Genomic DNA, 15,220 nt, shown 5'->3' with positions numbered 1-15,220 from the left:
GCCTCCCAAAGTGCTGGGATTACAGGTGTGAATCATCACACCCAGCCTTTAGATTTGTGTAAGTACATTCTATGAGGTTCACACAATGATGAAATTGCTTAAGAATGCATTTCACAGAACATGTGCCCCTGTTGTTAAGTGATGCTTGACTGTACATTACAGTGTATTAAGGGCTTTCCAGTGTGCTGTGGGAGTGACCTATTGCAGACCTTGAAGAGCCTGGGAACACATCCCAGAGGAGGTGACATGTAAGCAGAGATCTGCAGTAGGTATTATTAATCAGGGGAAAGGAAGTGTACAAGCCAGAGAGAAATGTTGAAAGACCTAGAGGTGAAAGAAAATATTCCATATCTGTAAGTAGAGTGAAGTCTGAGGGAAGTATTCAGAGATGAGAAGATTCATGTAGTTGGGGATAGGTTTGAGTGAGGCTAGATTTGAAAACCAATTGGAAAACCAGTTGGAAGGCTGATGCGGTAATCCAGATAAGAGATGATGACTTACCAAGACATAGCTGTGGGGATGCTATGGTACTTCACGCTAATCAGAATGGGGTTGAGTGTGGGTAGCAGCCATTCCCTGTTTCTGCAGTTGTAATTTGTCTATCTTGATCTTTAGTGTGATTGCATCAGGCGCCCTTTGAGGCCAGGGCAATACAGCACCATCTCTGAAGTAGCTTTGCAATCTGGAAGGGGTACAGTGTCCCTTCCCTCAAAGGCTGCTGAGCGGGTGGTGGGCCGATGGCTCCTGGTCTGCAGTGGAACAGTGGCTGGAGCAGTTATTCTTGGTGGAGTAACTAGGTGAGTAATTTGCTCGTAGTGAGTCAGGTATTTGGATCATCAGTAGAAGCACAGGTTGACTGAGGAGAAAGGAATTTTTTTTTTTTTGAAACAGAGTCTTGCTCTGTTGGCCAGGCTGGAGTGCAGTGGTGTGATCTCGGCTGACTGCAACCTCCGTCTCCTGAGTTCAAGCGATTCTCCTGCCTCAGCCTCCCAAGTAGCTGGGACTAGGCGTGTGCCACCATATCTGGCTAATTTTTTGTATTTTTAGTAGAGACAGGGTTTCACCATGTTGGCCAGGCTGATCCGAACTCCTCACCTCAGGTGATCTGCCCACCTCAGCCTCCCAAAGTGCCGGGATTACAGGCATGAGCCACCGTGCCCAGCTGGAGAAAGGAATTTTACAGAGCATCTAGTCTAGCTCCCTCATTGTATAGATGGAGAAACCGAGGCCTTAAAGAAGGAACATGTCTGATGGCTTGCCCTGCCATAGAACAGTTGAGTGTTTTATTAGTAGGAGCCTTCTATAAAGACTGGTTTATGTCTTGACTGGTACCTGTGCATTGTTTATGTATCTTTTCTCTTTCAATCAGAGTCCAAGTTTGTCTCAAAACTTTTTTTACAATTTGTTTGAATGAAACCCAAAGAAGTTCTGTACATCACAATTGGTTCATGTTTCTTAGGTTTGTTTAAATCTATGAAGAGACTATAGATTTAGACACTCCTCCATTTCCCCCTCTTCTAGTTGCTGAGGAAACTCGAGTCATTTGTCCTATGGTTATGCACAGTTTAGATTTTGCTGACTGCATAACTGTGTGATACTTAACATGTTCCTTTGTCCTGTCTATTTCCTGTGAATGAGTAGTTGCTTGATCAGATTCAAATTAGGGATGAGGGAGCAAAATACTTAAGTAGGTGAATAGAACATTCATGAATATCTGGTGTCTATTATAGATGTTAACAGCCATTAATTACCATTGCCTAGATCCATTATTTCATTAGCGTAGCAAAATTATAATATTTTATTAGCTCAACTCTAAAAAGCTTTCCCTCATCATCAGTTTGGATATCACAAGGTATAGTTTGTATAGGAAAGGCAGGATAAGTACTTGATTCTTCTTTCCCTTTATTTACCAATTTTCAAAATAATAAATTGGTCCCCCAAATCCTCCAAAGGCAACAAATAAAGCGTTTGAATTTTTAAGGCTCATTATGAGATCATAGGTTCAAACACACTCGATAATGTTTCGGTCCGTTGTGATGATGCTGTTAGTGATTTGCTCAGATTGTCCCATCTTTAGTCAGTGGGCATCTCCTGAAATTGGCTCTGGTGACTTTTTGGCAGGGCCCTAATTACCTTTGATAGTTTCCTTACTTTCTAGTATGACAAGATGTTCCAAGCTCATCTTGTACATTTCTTGCCTCAGGCCTAAAATCAGGCTTTTACCCTAGGAATCCTAATTCCTTTTGGTGAAAAAGTTTCTAGTTTTAATTAAATGTGTCTTCCTCAAATTCTCTTCACATTCCACGTCCCTTATTTCAAAATAACCTTATGTGTTATATAGGTTGTTATGAGCAAGTGCAACAAATTTGAATTTTATTGTCTTTAAATTCACCCAAGAATCTAAACCTGTATACATGTAACAGGTCTCTTTTCCCTGGGTAAGGAATGTTGGTTATGCATTTAGAACACATTTCTTTGGCTGTAGGGGTTGATTTTGCCTGTCGAGGAATGCTAGTGAAAGGAAGAATTGGGGGAAAAAAAAAGAATTGGGGAGAGTTGAATAAAAGGATTGAGAGAATATAAGGGTAAATAAATTTGTACCTGATGGCAGCTGTTTCTGACAAAATTCTAAGCAGTAACAGAGAAATGTCTCAAAAGAGGAAACAAGGAAACAATGTGTTTACCTTTAACGAGGTTAAGTTCAGATCCGCTTGTTGCTATAAACCTTTTGTGAGTAATCCAGCCTCACGCATACACCCCAAAATTTCTTTCCTATCCTAAGGTTGACAGAGTCTGGCCTCTCGATGGTAGATTGGCATTTAATAAAGGAGATGAAGCCACCTACAAGCCAAGAGGAATGGGAAGCAGAATTCCAAAGATACCAGCAATTTCCAGAATTTAAAATGTAAGTATTAGAGAAAATTAGGTAAACATCCCAGTAGGCCCATTTGATCTTTTGCACTTAAACCCTTCAGAATGGTTAGATTATTTCATGATCTTCGGTTCAGTTATGTTTAGTCAGCTTGTCTTCTAAGCCCCCAAATCCAAAGTCATCCTGAGGTCGTTGATGAGGAAGAGGGCAGACCTACCAAGTTGCAGGACTGAGAAAGAAAGTTTTTGCATTCCGTAAGAAAATAAAAATCAGAAGGATGTTTCCTCCTCCTTTTTTGACTTTCCATTTCACCCAGCTTGAATCATGATATGACACTGACAGAATTCAAGTTCATCTGGTACATGGAGTACTCACACCGAATGTGGGGTCGCCTTGTAGGCCTTGTGTACATCCTGCCTGCTGCCTATTTTTGGAGAAAGGGCTGGCTCAGCCGTGGCATGAAAGGACGTGTTCTTGCCCTCTGTGGCCTTGTCTGCTTCCAGGTAAGATTTATTCAAGGTTGAGAAACCAGAAATGCTCCCAGGAGCTTCCTAGTTGGCATTGTTTTTTTTTTTTTTTGAGACGGAGTCTTGCTGTGTCGCCCAGGCTGGAGTGCAGTGGCGTGTGATCTCGGCTCACTGCAAGCTCCGCCTCCCGGGTTCATACCATTCTCCTGCCTCAGCCTCCCAGTAGCTGGGACTGCAGGCGCCTGCCACTATGCCTGGCTAATTTTTTGTATTTTTAGTAGAGACGGGGGTTTCACCATGTTAGCCAGGATGGTCTCGATCTCCTGACCTCGTGATCTGCCTGCCTTGGCCTCCCAAAGTGCTGGGATTACAGGTGTGAGCCACTGCACCTGGCCCCTAGGTTGGCACTGTTTTTAAGGAAATAATCTCTGAGGCACTTTAATAGAGTAGGTAAGAGCATGCATTTTAGTGTCACAGGCCTAGCTTCAAGCCCCAGCTCTGACACTTAGGGTAAATTACCTAACCTCTGAAAGCTGTGATTTCTTTACCTGTAAATGGGGATAATAACAGTGCCACCATGTACAGTTGTGTAAATATTAAATGAGATAATCCATATTTAAAGTACTTAGCTTAGTGCCTGGAATCAGTAAGCACTCAGTAGTATATTTTCATGTGCTGCAAGATGTAGTTTGTTTCTCATGATGGGTGTCTCCCTAGGTTCTTGTCTCTTCTCTTTTTCTAACTTGTCTGCTATAGGAAAGAGGGATCCCCGTGCTAGAATGCCACAGAAGCATACAGGAAAATTCCAAAAGAGAGAAACACTTTGTGGGATGAAGGACTGTAGAATACCCATGTAGCTGAGAGATATTCAGATATAAATGGCAATTAAAATCATGTAAGTTGAGCGCCTCCTAAGGAAAGACTCCCACAGTTAACAGGTTAGTACTGCTAGAATGATGAAAAAAAAAAGTTGGGTGAAACTGAGCCACAAATTAAAAGAGAAGACACATAGGAGTATTTGGGTCAAGGTTTAGAGATCCTAAAGGAGATTATCAGGGCATCAAAGAAACATCAAAATTTAATCAGGAGGAAGCTAATTGGTTAATTTAACTCAGAAGTGGTAAGAAAATGAGCCAGTTAGAAGGGATTAAGGCAGGGTGCAGTGGCTCACACCTGTAATCCCAACACTTTCAGAAGCCAAGGTGGGGGATCAGGAGTTCCAGACCAGCCTGGCCAACATGGTAAAACCCTGTCTCTACCTAAAATACCAAAATTAGCTGGGCGTGCTGGCGTGGGCCTGTAGTCCCAGCTATTTCGGAGGCTGAGGCAGAAGAATTGATTGAACCGGGGAGGCGGAGGTTGCAGCAAGCCGAGAGGTTGCACCACTGCACTCCAGCCTGGGCAACAGAGCAAGACTCTGTCTCAAAAAAAAAAAATAAATAAAGAAGGGATTAAGGAGGGAGATGAGAGAGAAGAAATAGAGGCAGCAGAAACAATAATCAAAGTCTAATAGTAACCAGAGAAAGGCATGTAGAACAAAATGAAAGTTAACATTTTAGAATTAGAAAAACAAGCCAACACTGAAAACACTATTAGGGAGGCAGAAATTAAAGATGTCAGATAAGGTATGGGAGAAGAAAGTGGGCTAGTGAATCAACTGTGTACGTCTTCATCTTTCAGTGTCTCTTGCAGATAAAATCAAGGTAATTAGAATATCCAGGGTAATCTTGAAAGGGGAGAGAAATGCCCAAAAAGATTTCCTGAAGAGTATATATTTAGAAGTGGCAGAGTCCACCTCTTTGACCTGATTCTACTGAGCTGGGCAAGTGGGAGTGAAAGGGCTGTCTTATTTCATATGATTGGAACTAACAATTGTTTGGTTAATTGAAAAAGCCAGTTAAAGCAGAGAATCATAGAATATGATACATAACATAAACTTTTAAACTTAAATCTGTACATTCATTACCAACTTTTACAAAATCAAGGCCTTTTCTTTGACTATGCGTCCCCAGATTGGCATTCAACTGCAGGTTTCTTATATCCCCATAAACTGTGGTTTTGCTTAAAGAGGAGTGGGAACTTAGATATTTGCAAAGCGATCTGCATGCAAAACCTTATTGATTTTTATGATTTTCCCCTGAAACTTTTATAATTGTCTTATTCCAACCTAACTTGACAGTAGATGTTTTTAAGCATTTACCTTTATTAAGTTTCTCCAAAACATTCAATCTAGTTTTATGAGATATATCCATGGACCTTTTTTTTTTTTAAGGCTCATCAGCTACTGTTAGTGTTAGTGTATTTTATGCATGGCCCAAGACAGTTCTTCTTCCAGTGTGGCCCAGGGAAGCCAAAAGATCAGACACTTCTGATCTAAATAGTAGTTAAGTATTAATGGTGATATGTGAAGAATTGTGGATAAATCATGAATCTTGGGACACTGCGTATTGGAGAGGGTATGGAAAGAGGAGGGGTGGGGTAGAGAGTACTCCTGACAGCTCATTTTCTCAGTAAAGTTGAACAGATCAGGCCGGGTGTGGTGGTTCACACCTGTAATACCAGCACTTTGGGAAGCTGAGGTGAGCAGATCACGAGGTCAAGAGATTGACACCATCTGGCCAATGTGGTAAAACCCCATCTCTACTAAAAATACAAAAATTAGCCAGGCGTGGTGATGCGCAACTGTAGTCCCAGCCACTTGGGAGGCTGAGGCAGGAGAATCACTTGAACCTGGGAGGCAGAGGTTGCAGTGAGCCAAGATCCCGCCACTGCACTCCAGCCTGGTGACAGAGTGAGACTCTGTCTCAAAAAAACAACAAAAAAAAGAAAGTTGAACAGATCATTTTAACCTTGTTTTGTTTGCTTCATCTCTTGGGGGTTCTAGGGTCTGTTGGGATGGTATATGGTGAAAAGTGGACTAGAAGAAAAATCAGACTCCCATGACATCCCTCGGGTCAGTCAGTACCGCCTTGCTGCCCACCTGGGATCAGCCCTGGTTCTTTATTGTGCCAGCTTGTGGACCTCACTCTCACTGCTACTCCCTCCGCACAAGGTAAGAGTTGTGTGCAAATATCTGTCTTCAAGACCCCGCTTTCAGTTCTTTTGGATATATATCTAGAAGTAGAATTGCTGGATCATATAGGAGTTGAATATTTTGCCAACATTTTCTATTGGCAAAGGTGAAACAAATTGAAAAATAGAGTGGGAGGGAGTACCAACAACAAGAAATATCCCAGTCGCTTTACCTCTGACTCCTAGAAGGGATGGTGGATGGCAAAGTGAGAAAGATCAGAACAGAGGTGTTTCTGAACTTCTGGTGTGGACAAGAGCCATATTGTTCGTTAAATGGGGACCTGCCAGTTAAGTCTAATAGTAAACCTTAGTGATTTTGTCTGAAGTATTTTTCTGTCTGCTGATTAAAGCAAAGTACTAGTTTTTCATTTTATGCTTTGATTTAAAAGCAAGGTATAACATTTTTTTGAGGCCTTCATTAATAATAGAGGTTCCAAGACACCACACCCTTATAGGACATTTTTTTTTCCCTAGAATTTTTTTTTAAATGAGTCTTGGCCAGGCGCGGTGGCTCACGCCTGTAATCCCAGCACTTTGGGAGGCAGAGGCATGCAGATCACCTGAGGTTGGGAGTTTGAGACCAGCCTGACCAACCTGGAGAAACCCCATCTCTACTAAAAATATAAAATTAGCCAGCCGTGGTGGCACATGCCTGTAATCCCAGCTACTCGAGAGGCTGAGGCAGGAGAATTGCTTGAATCCAGGAGGCAGAGGTTGCAGTGAGCTGAGATGGCACCATTGCAGTCTAGCCTGGGCAACAAGAGTGAAATTCCATCTCAAAAAAAAAAAAATGAGTCTTATATTAGGTATTGAAATCATGGGTTGACCTGAGTAAGCTGTTCCTGGAGAAAAGTTTGAGATGACAGCAGGACTCTTAAGTCGAATCATCCATTAGGTACTTGGAGCTAGTAGCTAGATCCCAGTAAGGACGGGACGTGTTGTCTTGGCAGTCATTCCCACAGAGAAGCCAAATTGGGTTGAAATATTGATACAGTAGACAACCACTGAATAATTCCACATCTGAAAAATAAGGAATTATTTGAAAGTCTCCTGACTGTCAAAGCCAAACTTCATTTATTTATTTATGTATTTATTTATTTATTTGAGATAGAGTCTTGCTCTGTTGCCCAGGCTGGAGTGCAGTGGTGTGACCTTGGCTCACTGCAACCTCCACCTCCCAGGTTCAAGCAATTCTTCAGCCTCAGCCTCCCGAGTAGCTGGGACTACAGGCGCACACCACCATGCTCGGCTAATTTTTTGTATTTTTAGTAGAGACAGGGTTTCACCATGTTGACCAGGCTGCTCTTGAACTCCTGACCTCAGGTGATCCACCCGCCTCAGCCTCCCAAAGTGCTGGGATTACAGGTGTGAGCCACTGTGCCCATCAAAGCCAAACTTCTAAAATGAATTCATTTTAATTCAGACTTCTAAAATGAATTCATCTTAATGAATTCATTTTGCCTGCATCTATAGCTGCTGCTTCCTGACAATCTATTCCTTCTTTTCAATCCCTGTAATTATCTTGCTCACCCAACCCAATACATACACACTCACACATTTACCCACACTTACACATAAACCCACACACTCTTGCTATTGAATTTGTACTCTTAAAGGTTACTGATGACTTTATCAATTGTTTTTCTCTGTTTGTTTAGATTCACCTAATTACAAAAAGGATTTGAGATGCTAGCCAATGAGCCATATAGTGCTATGCTGTCCCACACAGTAGCTACTAGCTACGTATGGCTATTTAAATTTTAACTAATTAAGGCTGGGCACGGTGGCTCACACCTGTAATCCCAGCAGTTTGGGAGGCTGAGGTGGGTGGATCATTTGAGGTCAGGAGTTTGAGACCAGCCTGGCCAACATAGTGAAACCCCCATCTCTACTAAAAGTTAAAAAATTAGCTGGGCAATAGTGGCGTGCACCTGTAATCCCAGCTACTTGGGAGGCTGAGGCAGGACAATCGCTTGAGCCTGGGAGGTGGAGGTTGCAGTGAGCCAAGATTGCGCCACTGCACTCCAGTCTGGGCAACAAAATGAGAAAAAAAATTTTTTTAATTAAATAAAATTTATTTACATAAGCTTTTTGTTTACTTAAACTTTATATTTAAATAAAATTAATTTTTTATTTAATTTTCAGTCATACTAGCCATGTTTCAAGCTCTCCTTAGGTAGATGATAGAACTTTTCCATCATCACAGAAAGTTCTATTGGACAGTGCTGATATACTGTCCTATAATATGTTAGTAATGATACCTAACTTTTCATATAGTAGAGTGTAAGCCATTTGAGGGTAGCATAGTCACCTGTTTATAAAGTTCTTATTCATATTTGATGATTCACTTATTAGTATTAGAAGTTGGTAATAAGAATAAAAACAAATTTTGATTTTATCAAAAACATTAAATGCAGGAATCTCTAAGCACTTTATGCAATTTTGATTCTGACTATATTTGCTAAACACTAATATCACACACATGAAAATCCAGTCCTGACCTTAAGCTACATCCTTTCAACCGTGATGAAGCATTGTTTCCTGAATAATGTAAATCATTCAGTTTTTGAACAGATGCGTAATGAGTACCTATGTGCCAATCACTAGGCTAAGATTGCTGTAGTAAAAAAGATGGCAGTTCCTGCCTTCACAAAACTTATGGGGTAGAAGGGAAAACAGATAGTAATCTATAGTTATAATAAAATACAGTGCATGTTGGAACAGAATATCTGCCAGGAGTACTTAACCTAGTCTAGGGGTCAGAGAAGATCTGATCTTAATTTGTCACTTGGGTTTGGCCTTGGAGATCTTTGCTGCCTCTCATTGTTCCTGCAACACAGTTTAACTGAATGATTTTTTTTCTTATTTAGTTGCCTGAAACCCACCAACTCCTACAGTTGAGACGATTTGCTCATGGAACAGCAGGTCTGGTGTTCCTTACGGCCCTCTCAGGTAGGACTCAGCTCATCAAAGATGACCTGTTTGCATTGCACTCTAAGCTGGGACCTCTTGCCTAATGCTTTGCCCCTTCCTCCTGCATCTTTATATTTCCTTTTCACATCTGTTTCTCTCATTCCCACTATCTTCACCTTCTGTTTCCTGTCCTTTCTCTCTTCCAAAAATTCTGCTTTACTGTCAATTGAACAAAAATATTGAACATCTACCTAGATCCAGATGGCCTAGGTTCAAATCCTGGCTTCACTACCTGTGGACTATATGACCTTTGCAAGCTCTGTAACCTCTCTGGGCCTTAGAGACCTTATCTATAAAATGGAGATTACGACAACAGTATGACTGCTAAATGTGAAATGTGTAGAATAGTTGTTGGCATGTAGCAAAGGCTACATAAGTGTTAGCTGTTACTATATATAAACATTGTTATCATCACATTACATCAACATGGGTCAGACAAAAGGCTTGCCCTCAGAGATGGTTGCAGGTGGAGAGTTCATTGGCACAGAGAGACCAACACAGGATTTTTTCATTCTTTTTTTTGAGACTGAGTCTCACTCTGTTGCCCAGGCTGGAGTGCAGTGGCATGATCTCAGCTCACTGCAACCTCTGCCTCCCTAAATCCAAGCGATTCTCGTGCCTCAGCCTCCCGAGTAGCTAAGACTACAGGTGCACAACACCACGCCCAGCTGATTTTTGTATTTTTAGTAGAGATGGGGTTTCACCATGTTGGCCAGGCTGGCCTCGAACTTCTGACCTCAGGTGATCCACCCACCTTAGCCTCCCAAAGTGCTGGGATTACAGGCATGAGCTACCATGCCTGGCCGTTTTCATTCTTTAAACCACACTTGCACCTCTGCTGCTCTCATTCTAGAACTGCACTATCCAGTAGAGGAGCCTGTAGCCTCGTGTGGATATTTAAACTTAAATTAATTAAGGTTAAATAAAATTTAAAATTTAGTTCTTCAGTCACACTAGCAACATTTCAGATGCTCCACAGGCACATGTGGCTAGGAGCTAGTATATTGGATGGCACAAATATAGAATACTTCCACTCTCACAGAAAGTTCTATTGATAGTACTGCTCTGTAATAAAAATAATATTGATTCAAACCAATGAGCCACTCAACACTTTTATTTTTGGCATAAGAGCATGAATTTTTACTTCATAAGGGATATTTAAAAAAAAATATGGAGTGGGTTGGGCATAGTGGCTCACACCTGTAATTCCAGCACTTTGGGATGCTGAGGCAGGTAGATTGCTTGAGCCGGGGAGTTCAAGACCAGCCTGGGCAACATGGTGAAACCTCGTCTCTACAAAAAATACAAAAATTAGCCATGTGTGGTGGTATTCACCTGTAGTCTCAGCTACTCAGGGGGCTGAGGCGGGAGGATTGCTTGAGCCCAGGAGGTCAAGGCTGCAGTGAGCGAGATTGCGCTGCTGCACTCCAGCCTGGGTAACAGAGCAAGACCCTGACTCAAAAAAAGAAAAAAAGGCCAGGCGTGGTGGCTTATGCCTGTAATCCCAGCAATTTGGGAGGCCGAGGCAGGCGGATCACCTGAGGTTGGGAGTTCGAGACCAGCCTGGTCAACGTAGTGAAACCTCGTCTCTACCAAAGGGCGGGCATCTATAGTCCCAGCTATCGGGAGGCTGAGGCAGGAGAATTGCATGAACCCTGGAGGCAGAGGTTGCAGTGAGCCGAGATCATGCCGCTGCACTCCAGCCTGGGGGACAGAGCCAGACTCTGTCTCAAAAAAAAAAAAAAAAAAAGAAAGAAAAAAGTGAGTGTGACCCAAACATTTCTGGATTTTCTTTGATAATAAATAATGGATCAGACATCCATTAATTCATGAATGCCCTCTTTATTTGTTTATCCAGGATTTAGTTTATAAGTTTTAGGATTTTTCTCACTTCCATGTTCAGTCAACAAACATTTATTGAGCATTTGGGGAAGACAGATAATGCACAATAGAAACATAATGTGCTAGATGATATTTAGTGCCGTGAAGAAAAATAAATTAGGGTCAGGAGACAGAAAGTGGGCTAGGGGAGTGCCATTTTATATAGGATCATCAAGCGAAATCGCTTTGGTAAGGTGACATCTGAGTGGAAGCTGAGGAAATAAGGGAATCAGTCATGCAGACATCTGTGGGAGAGCATTTCTAAAATAAATCAGCACTCAGTGGCGGGGTGAGGAGGGCATCAAAATCACTAAGGGGGCCGGGCGCGGTGGCTCACGCCTGTAATCCCAGCACTTTGGGAGGCCGAGGCGGGTGGATCACGAGGTCAGGAGATCGAGACCATCCTGGCTAACACGGTGAAACCCCGTCTCTACTAAAAATACTAAAAATTAGCCGGGCGTGGTGGCGGGCGCCTGTAGTCCCAGCTACTCGGGAGGCTGAGGCAGGAGAATGGCATGAACCCAGGAGGCGGAGCTTGCAGTGAGCCGAGATCGCACCACTACACTCCAGCCTGGGTGACAGAGCGAGACTCCGCCTCAAAAAAAAAAAAAAAAATCACTAAGGGAATTTTTCTAAACTAATAAGCCTCTCCCCCTCCCCCCCACACCACAGCCTCTACTCCACTTCTCTAGAGGAAGCAGAATCTTGGGGTGGGAGCAGCTAAGGATGCAGAGATTTGAAGTTTCCTTGGTGATTGTGATGTATCTTCTCTGTTGGAGAACTCCTGTTGTAGATATGTCTATTATTCTCTGACTGTTCCCTTAGTTTAACTCTGGGATAACAGACTTTTTCTATGTCAGAACTAGTATTTGGTCTCTTCTTCCTCTCATTTTAATAAATACCATTTACCTTGGAATACAGGGGCTTTTGTGGCAGGGCTAGATGCTGGGCTTGTTTACAACTCCTTTCCCAAAATGGGAGAATCCTGGATCCCAGAGGACCTCTTTACCTTCTCCCCCATCCTGAGGAATGTTTTTGAGAATCCCACCATGGTGCAGTTTGATCACCGGATTCTGGTAAGTGTAGTTGGTGGTTACCTGACAGACAGCACAGGAGCCTATCATAGGCTTTGGGGTGTCAGTGAAGCACTGATGGCAACACTGAGAGGGTAGAGCAGGAACTATATTTCCTGCTCTCTTTGGAAGAAATTTTAGGACCATTTCTCTAATCTAATGTCTTTGTCCTCATTATTCACCCCTGTCCCCCTACCCCCACCCCAGCCAAATTCTAGCTTTCAGGACGTTGCCAGCTTCTTAAAGTTCAAATGTGCCTTTTACCACTTGGCAAGTGATAACCTCCCTCAATCCTGCACGTACCTAGAAAGTCATTTCAGCAGAAATGTGGTTGAGTAGAGAAGCGAATGCAGAGACCATAGCTGCTAAGCACGTAGCTCTCGGAGCTAAACCAGAAGCTCAAGGAGCCAGGAGCTTCACCAGTACTTTTCATTCTATTTAAGCTAATATGTTTTGAGGGTTTGCTATGGGCCATTCAGAGATTGGCTTGGAGGCCTGTGTGTGATGAATTGGAGTGGGGAAAGATGAGCAGTAAGGAGACTGTGAGAAGCATAGTGCTGCTGCGTAATGCCAGGGAGAGTGATGGAGATAGGGCCTACATGGTGGGAGTGGGACTTGAGAAGAATGATGCATTTGAGAGAGAATTTAAAGGAACAGAGAGGCTGGGCACGGTGGCTCACACCTATAATCCTAGCACTTTGGGAGGCTGAGGCGAGAGGATTGTTTGAGCAGGAGTTTGAGGCTGCAGCAAGCTGTGATCACGTTACTGCATTCTAGCCTGGGAGACAGAGTGAGAGCCTGTCTCTTAAAAAATTAAATTTAATTTAAAAATAAGAGCACTGGGTGCAATGGCTCATGCCTGTAATCCCAGCACTTTGGGAGGCTAAGGCAAGAGGATCGCTTGAGCCCAAGAGTTCAAGACCAGCCTGGGCAACACAGGGAGACCTCATCTCTACAATGAATAAATAAATAAAGGAAAAGAGTTAATAAGATTGGCTGTCAGGAATAAAGGTGAAGAAAGATCAAGTGAAATCCCAAAGTTTCTTCTACAGCATGCTTGAAACATGACCTACAGGGATGGGACCCTCAGAATGAGTGTGGAGCTAGAGGTGGGAGGATGTCATCAGGTGGAGGCATGTTGAGTGTGAGATGAGAGCAGCACATCCAGAGAAAGGGGGCCAGAGGGCTTAGCTGTCCAATGGGGGCTGGGCTGAGGCATGTTACCTGGTGTGGGCTGAGTCCCCACCTGCGCACAGTATTTTAGCATAAGTAAAGCCTGGTTGAAATTGTCATTGTGGACAGCACTGAAAAGGAAATGAAGTGAAATAAATGTAGAAATATGATAGAAAACATTCTCCCTGATACCGTGGAAGAGGAAGGGGACCATTATTGCCAGTCCTGGACCCTTGTTCTGAAGAGATAGGAATGAAAATGAGACTTTAGGTCTTTTTTAGCACCAGCTGGCAGCACCAGCACTTTCTCCACTCACAGCCCAGGAAAATAATAACCCTCATGTGCTGGGGTCAGCCCTGCTTTAAGAATATAGGATTAGAGACATGGTTAGGCATAAGGATGTAAAGAATGACTTAAAAATGAGGGGGACACCCACATTGGAAGGTGGATGAGATCACTGGGAGTGAGGGTGTATAAAGTGGTACATACAGAATCTTAGGTGGAGCCTGGGTGATACCAACGTTTAAGTGGCAAGCAGAAGAGGATGGTGGAAGAGACAGCCTGTGGAGGAGTGATCAGGGTGGGACTGCAGGGAGGTTCTCTGTGACTGGTACAGGAAAGTACTTCATGGTTGCTGAGTGGTTCTAGAGGAGATAAATGTAAGGTGAGTAGAAACCTGGCACTTCTATCTAATGTGATAGACTCTTTCTTCCCTGCAGGGAATCACTTCAGTCACTGCCATTACAGTGCTCTACTTCCTCTCTCGGAGAATTCCCCTTCCTAGAAGGACCAAGATGGCAGCAGTGACTCTGCTGGCTTTGGCGTATACGCAGGTATAAACCACTTCTTTTTGTTCTGAGAGTATCCCCAGTACAAAGTTAAAAAAGGGGCCGGGCACAGTGGCTCATGGCTGTAATCCCAGCACTTTGGGAGGCCTAGGTGGGCAGATCGCTTGAGCCAGGAATTCAAGACTAGCCTGGGCAACATGGCAAAACCCCATCTCTACAAAAAAAATACAAAAATTAGATGGGCATGTTGGTGTGTGCCTGTAGTCCAAACTACTTGGGAGGCTGAGAAGGGAGGATCACCTGAGCCAGGGAGGTTGAGGTTGCAGTGAGTCAAGATCACACCACTGCACCCCAGCCTAGACAACAGAGTGAGACCCTGTCTGTTTAAAAAAAAAAAAAGGAAAGGTGACAGACTAGGAGAAAATATTTTCCATATTTATAATAAATTAAAAGATTAATAACCGGAAAATAAGTAAAGGACATCAATACACAATTACCACAAAAACAATGATTAATGGCCAGTAAACATGAAAAGCTGTTCAGCTTCACTTATAATCAGAGAGGAGCAAATTTAAAAAATAAGTACCATTTTGTGCCTATCAAATTGGAAAAAAGTGAAAAAAAAGATAATCAGGTATTGCCATGGGCATAGGAAAATGGATACTTTCAAATATTCTTGGTGAGAGCATGAGTCAGTACAGTTTTTTCCAGAGGGCAATTTGGCAATATCTTTTTTTTTTTTTAGAGACGGAGTCTCACTCTGTCACCCAGGCTGGCAATATCTTTTAAAAGTTAAATGGATAATTCTTTGGCCCAGCAAATGGACTTATTAGTGTCTGTCCTAGAAACAGTCCAATGCACAAAGACCTTTTGTATGAGAAAATTCATCATAGAATTGTGATAGTGAAAAATTGGAAACAA

General features: G+C 42.8%; 2 protein-coding genes across 8 annotated transcripts in view; one reads left to right on the top strand and one right to left on the bottom strand.

The window, feature by feature from the left end:
- COX15 (cytochrome c oxidase assembly homolog COX15) overlaps positions 1–15,220 on the top strand; it is a 36,456-nt gene that overhangs the window by 1,867 nt on the left and 19,369 nt on the right. For 3 of the 5 annotated variants that reach the window (XM_019034841.4, XM_004049932.5, XM_063710405.1), the window contains exons 2-8: positions 616–797; positions 2,783–2,905; positions 3,189–3,375; positions 6,224–6,391; positions 9,282–9,363; positions 12,187–12,341; positions 14,231–14,344. In XM_019034841.4, coding sequence (XP_018890386.2) covers positions 616–797; positions 2,783–2,905; positions 3,189–3,375; positions 6,224–6,391; positions 9,282–9,363; positions 12,187–12,341; positions 14,231–14,344 — 1,011 coding nt within the window. Of the gene's footprint in view, positions 1–615; positions 798–2,782; positions 2,906–3,188; positions 3,376–6,223; positions 6,392–9,281; positions 9,364–12,186; positions 12,342–14,230; positions 14,345–14,398; positions 14,404–15,220 lie in introns of those variants that run through there. The other 2 variants (XM_055352729.2, XM_055352730.2) reach the window with 2 other exon arrangements.
- ENTPD7 (ectonucleoside triphosphate diphosphohydrolase 7) overlaps positions 5,261–15,220 on the bottom strand; it is a 66,102-nt gene continuing 56,142 nt past the window's right edge. For 2 of the 3 annotated variants that reach the window (XM_063710403.1, XM_063710404.1), the window contains one exon: positions 6,385–7,431. In XM_063710403.1, coding sequence (XP_063566473.1) covers positions 7,286–7,431 — 146 coding nt within the window. In that variant the 3' untranslated portion in view covers positions 6,385–7,285. Of the gene's footprint in view, positions 7,432–15,220 lie in introns of all 3 variants that reach the window. The other variant, XM_055352728.2, reaches the window with a different exon arrangement.

The sequence above is a fragment of the Gorilla gorilla genome, chromosome 8 (assembly GCF_029281585.2).
Source record: "Gorilla gorilla gorilla isolate KB3781 chromosome 8, NHGRI_mGorGor1-v2.1_pri, whole genome shotgun sequence".
In the NCBI taxonomy this organism is placed as follows: domain Eukaryota; kingdom Metazoa; phylum Chordata; class Mammalia; order Primates; family Hominidae; genus Gorilla; species Gorilla gorilla.
The sequence above is the reverse complement of the archived record's forward strand: the minus strand, read 5'-3'. Positions and strand labels throughout refer to the sequence as shown.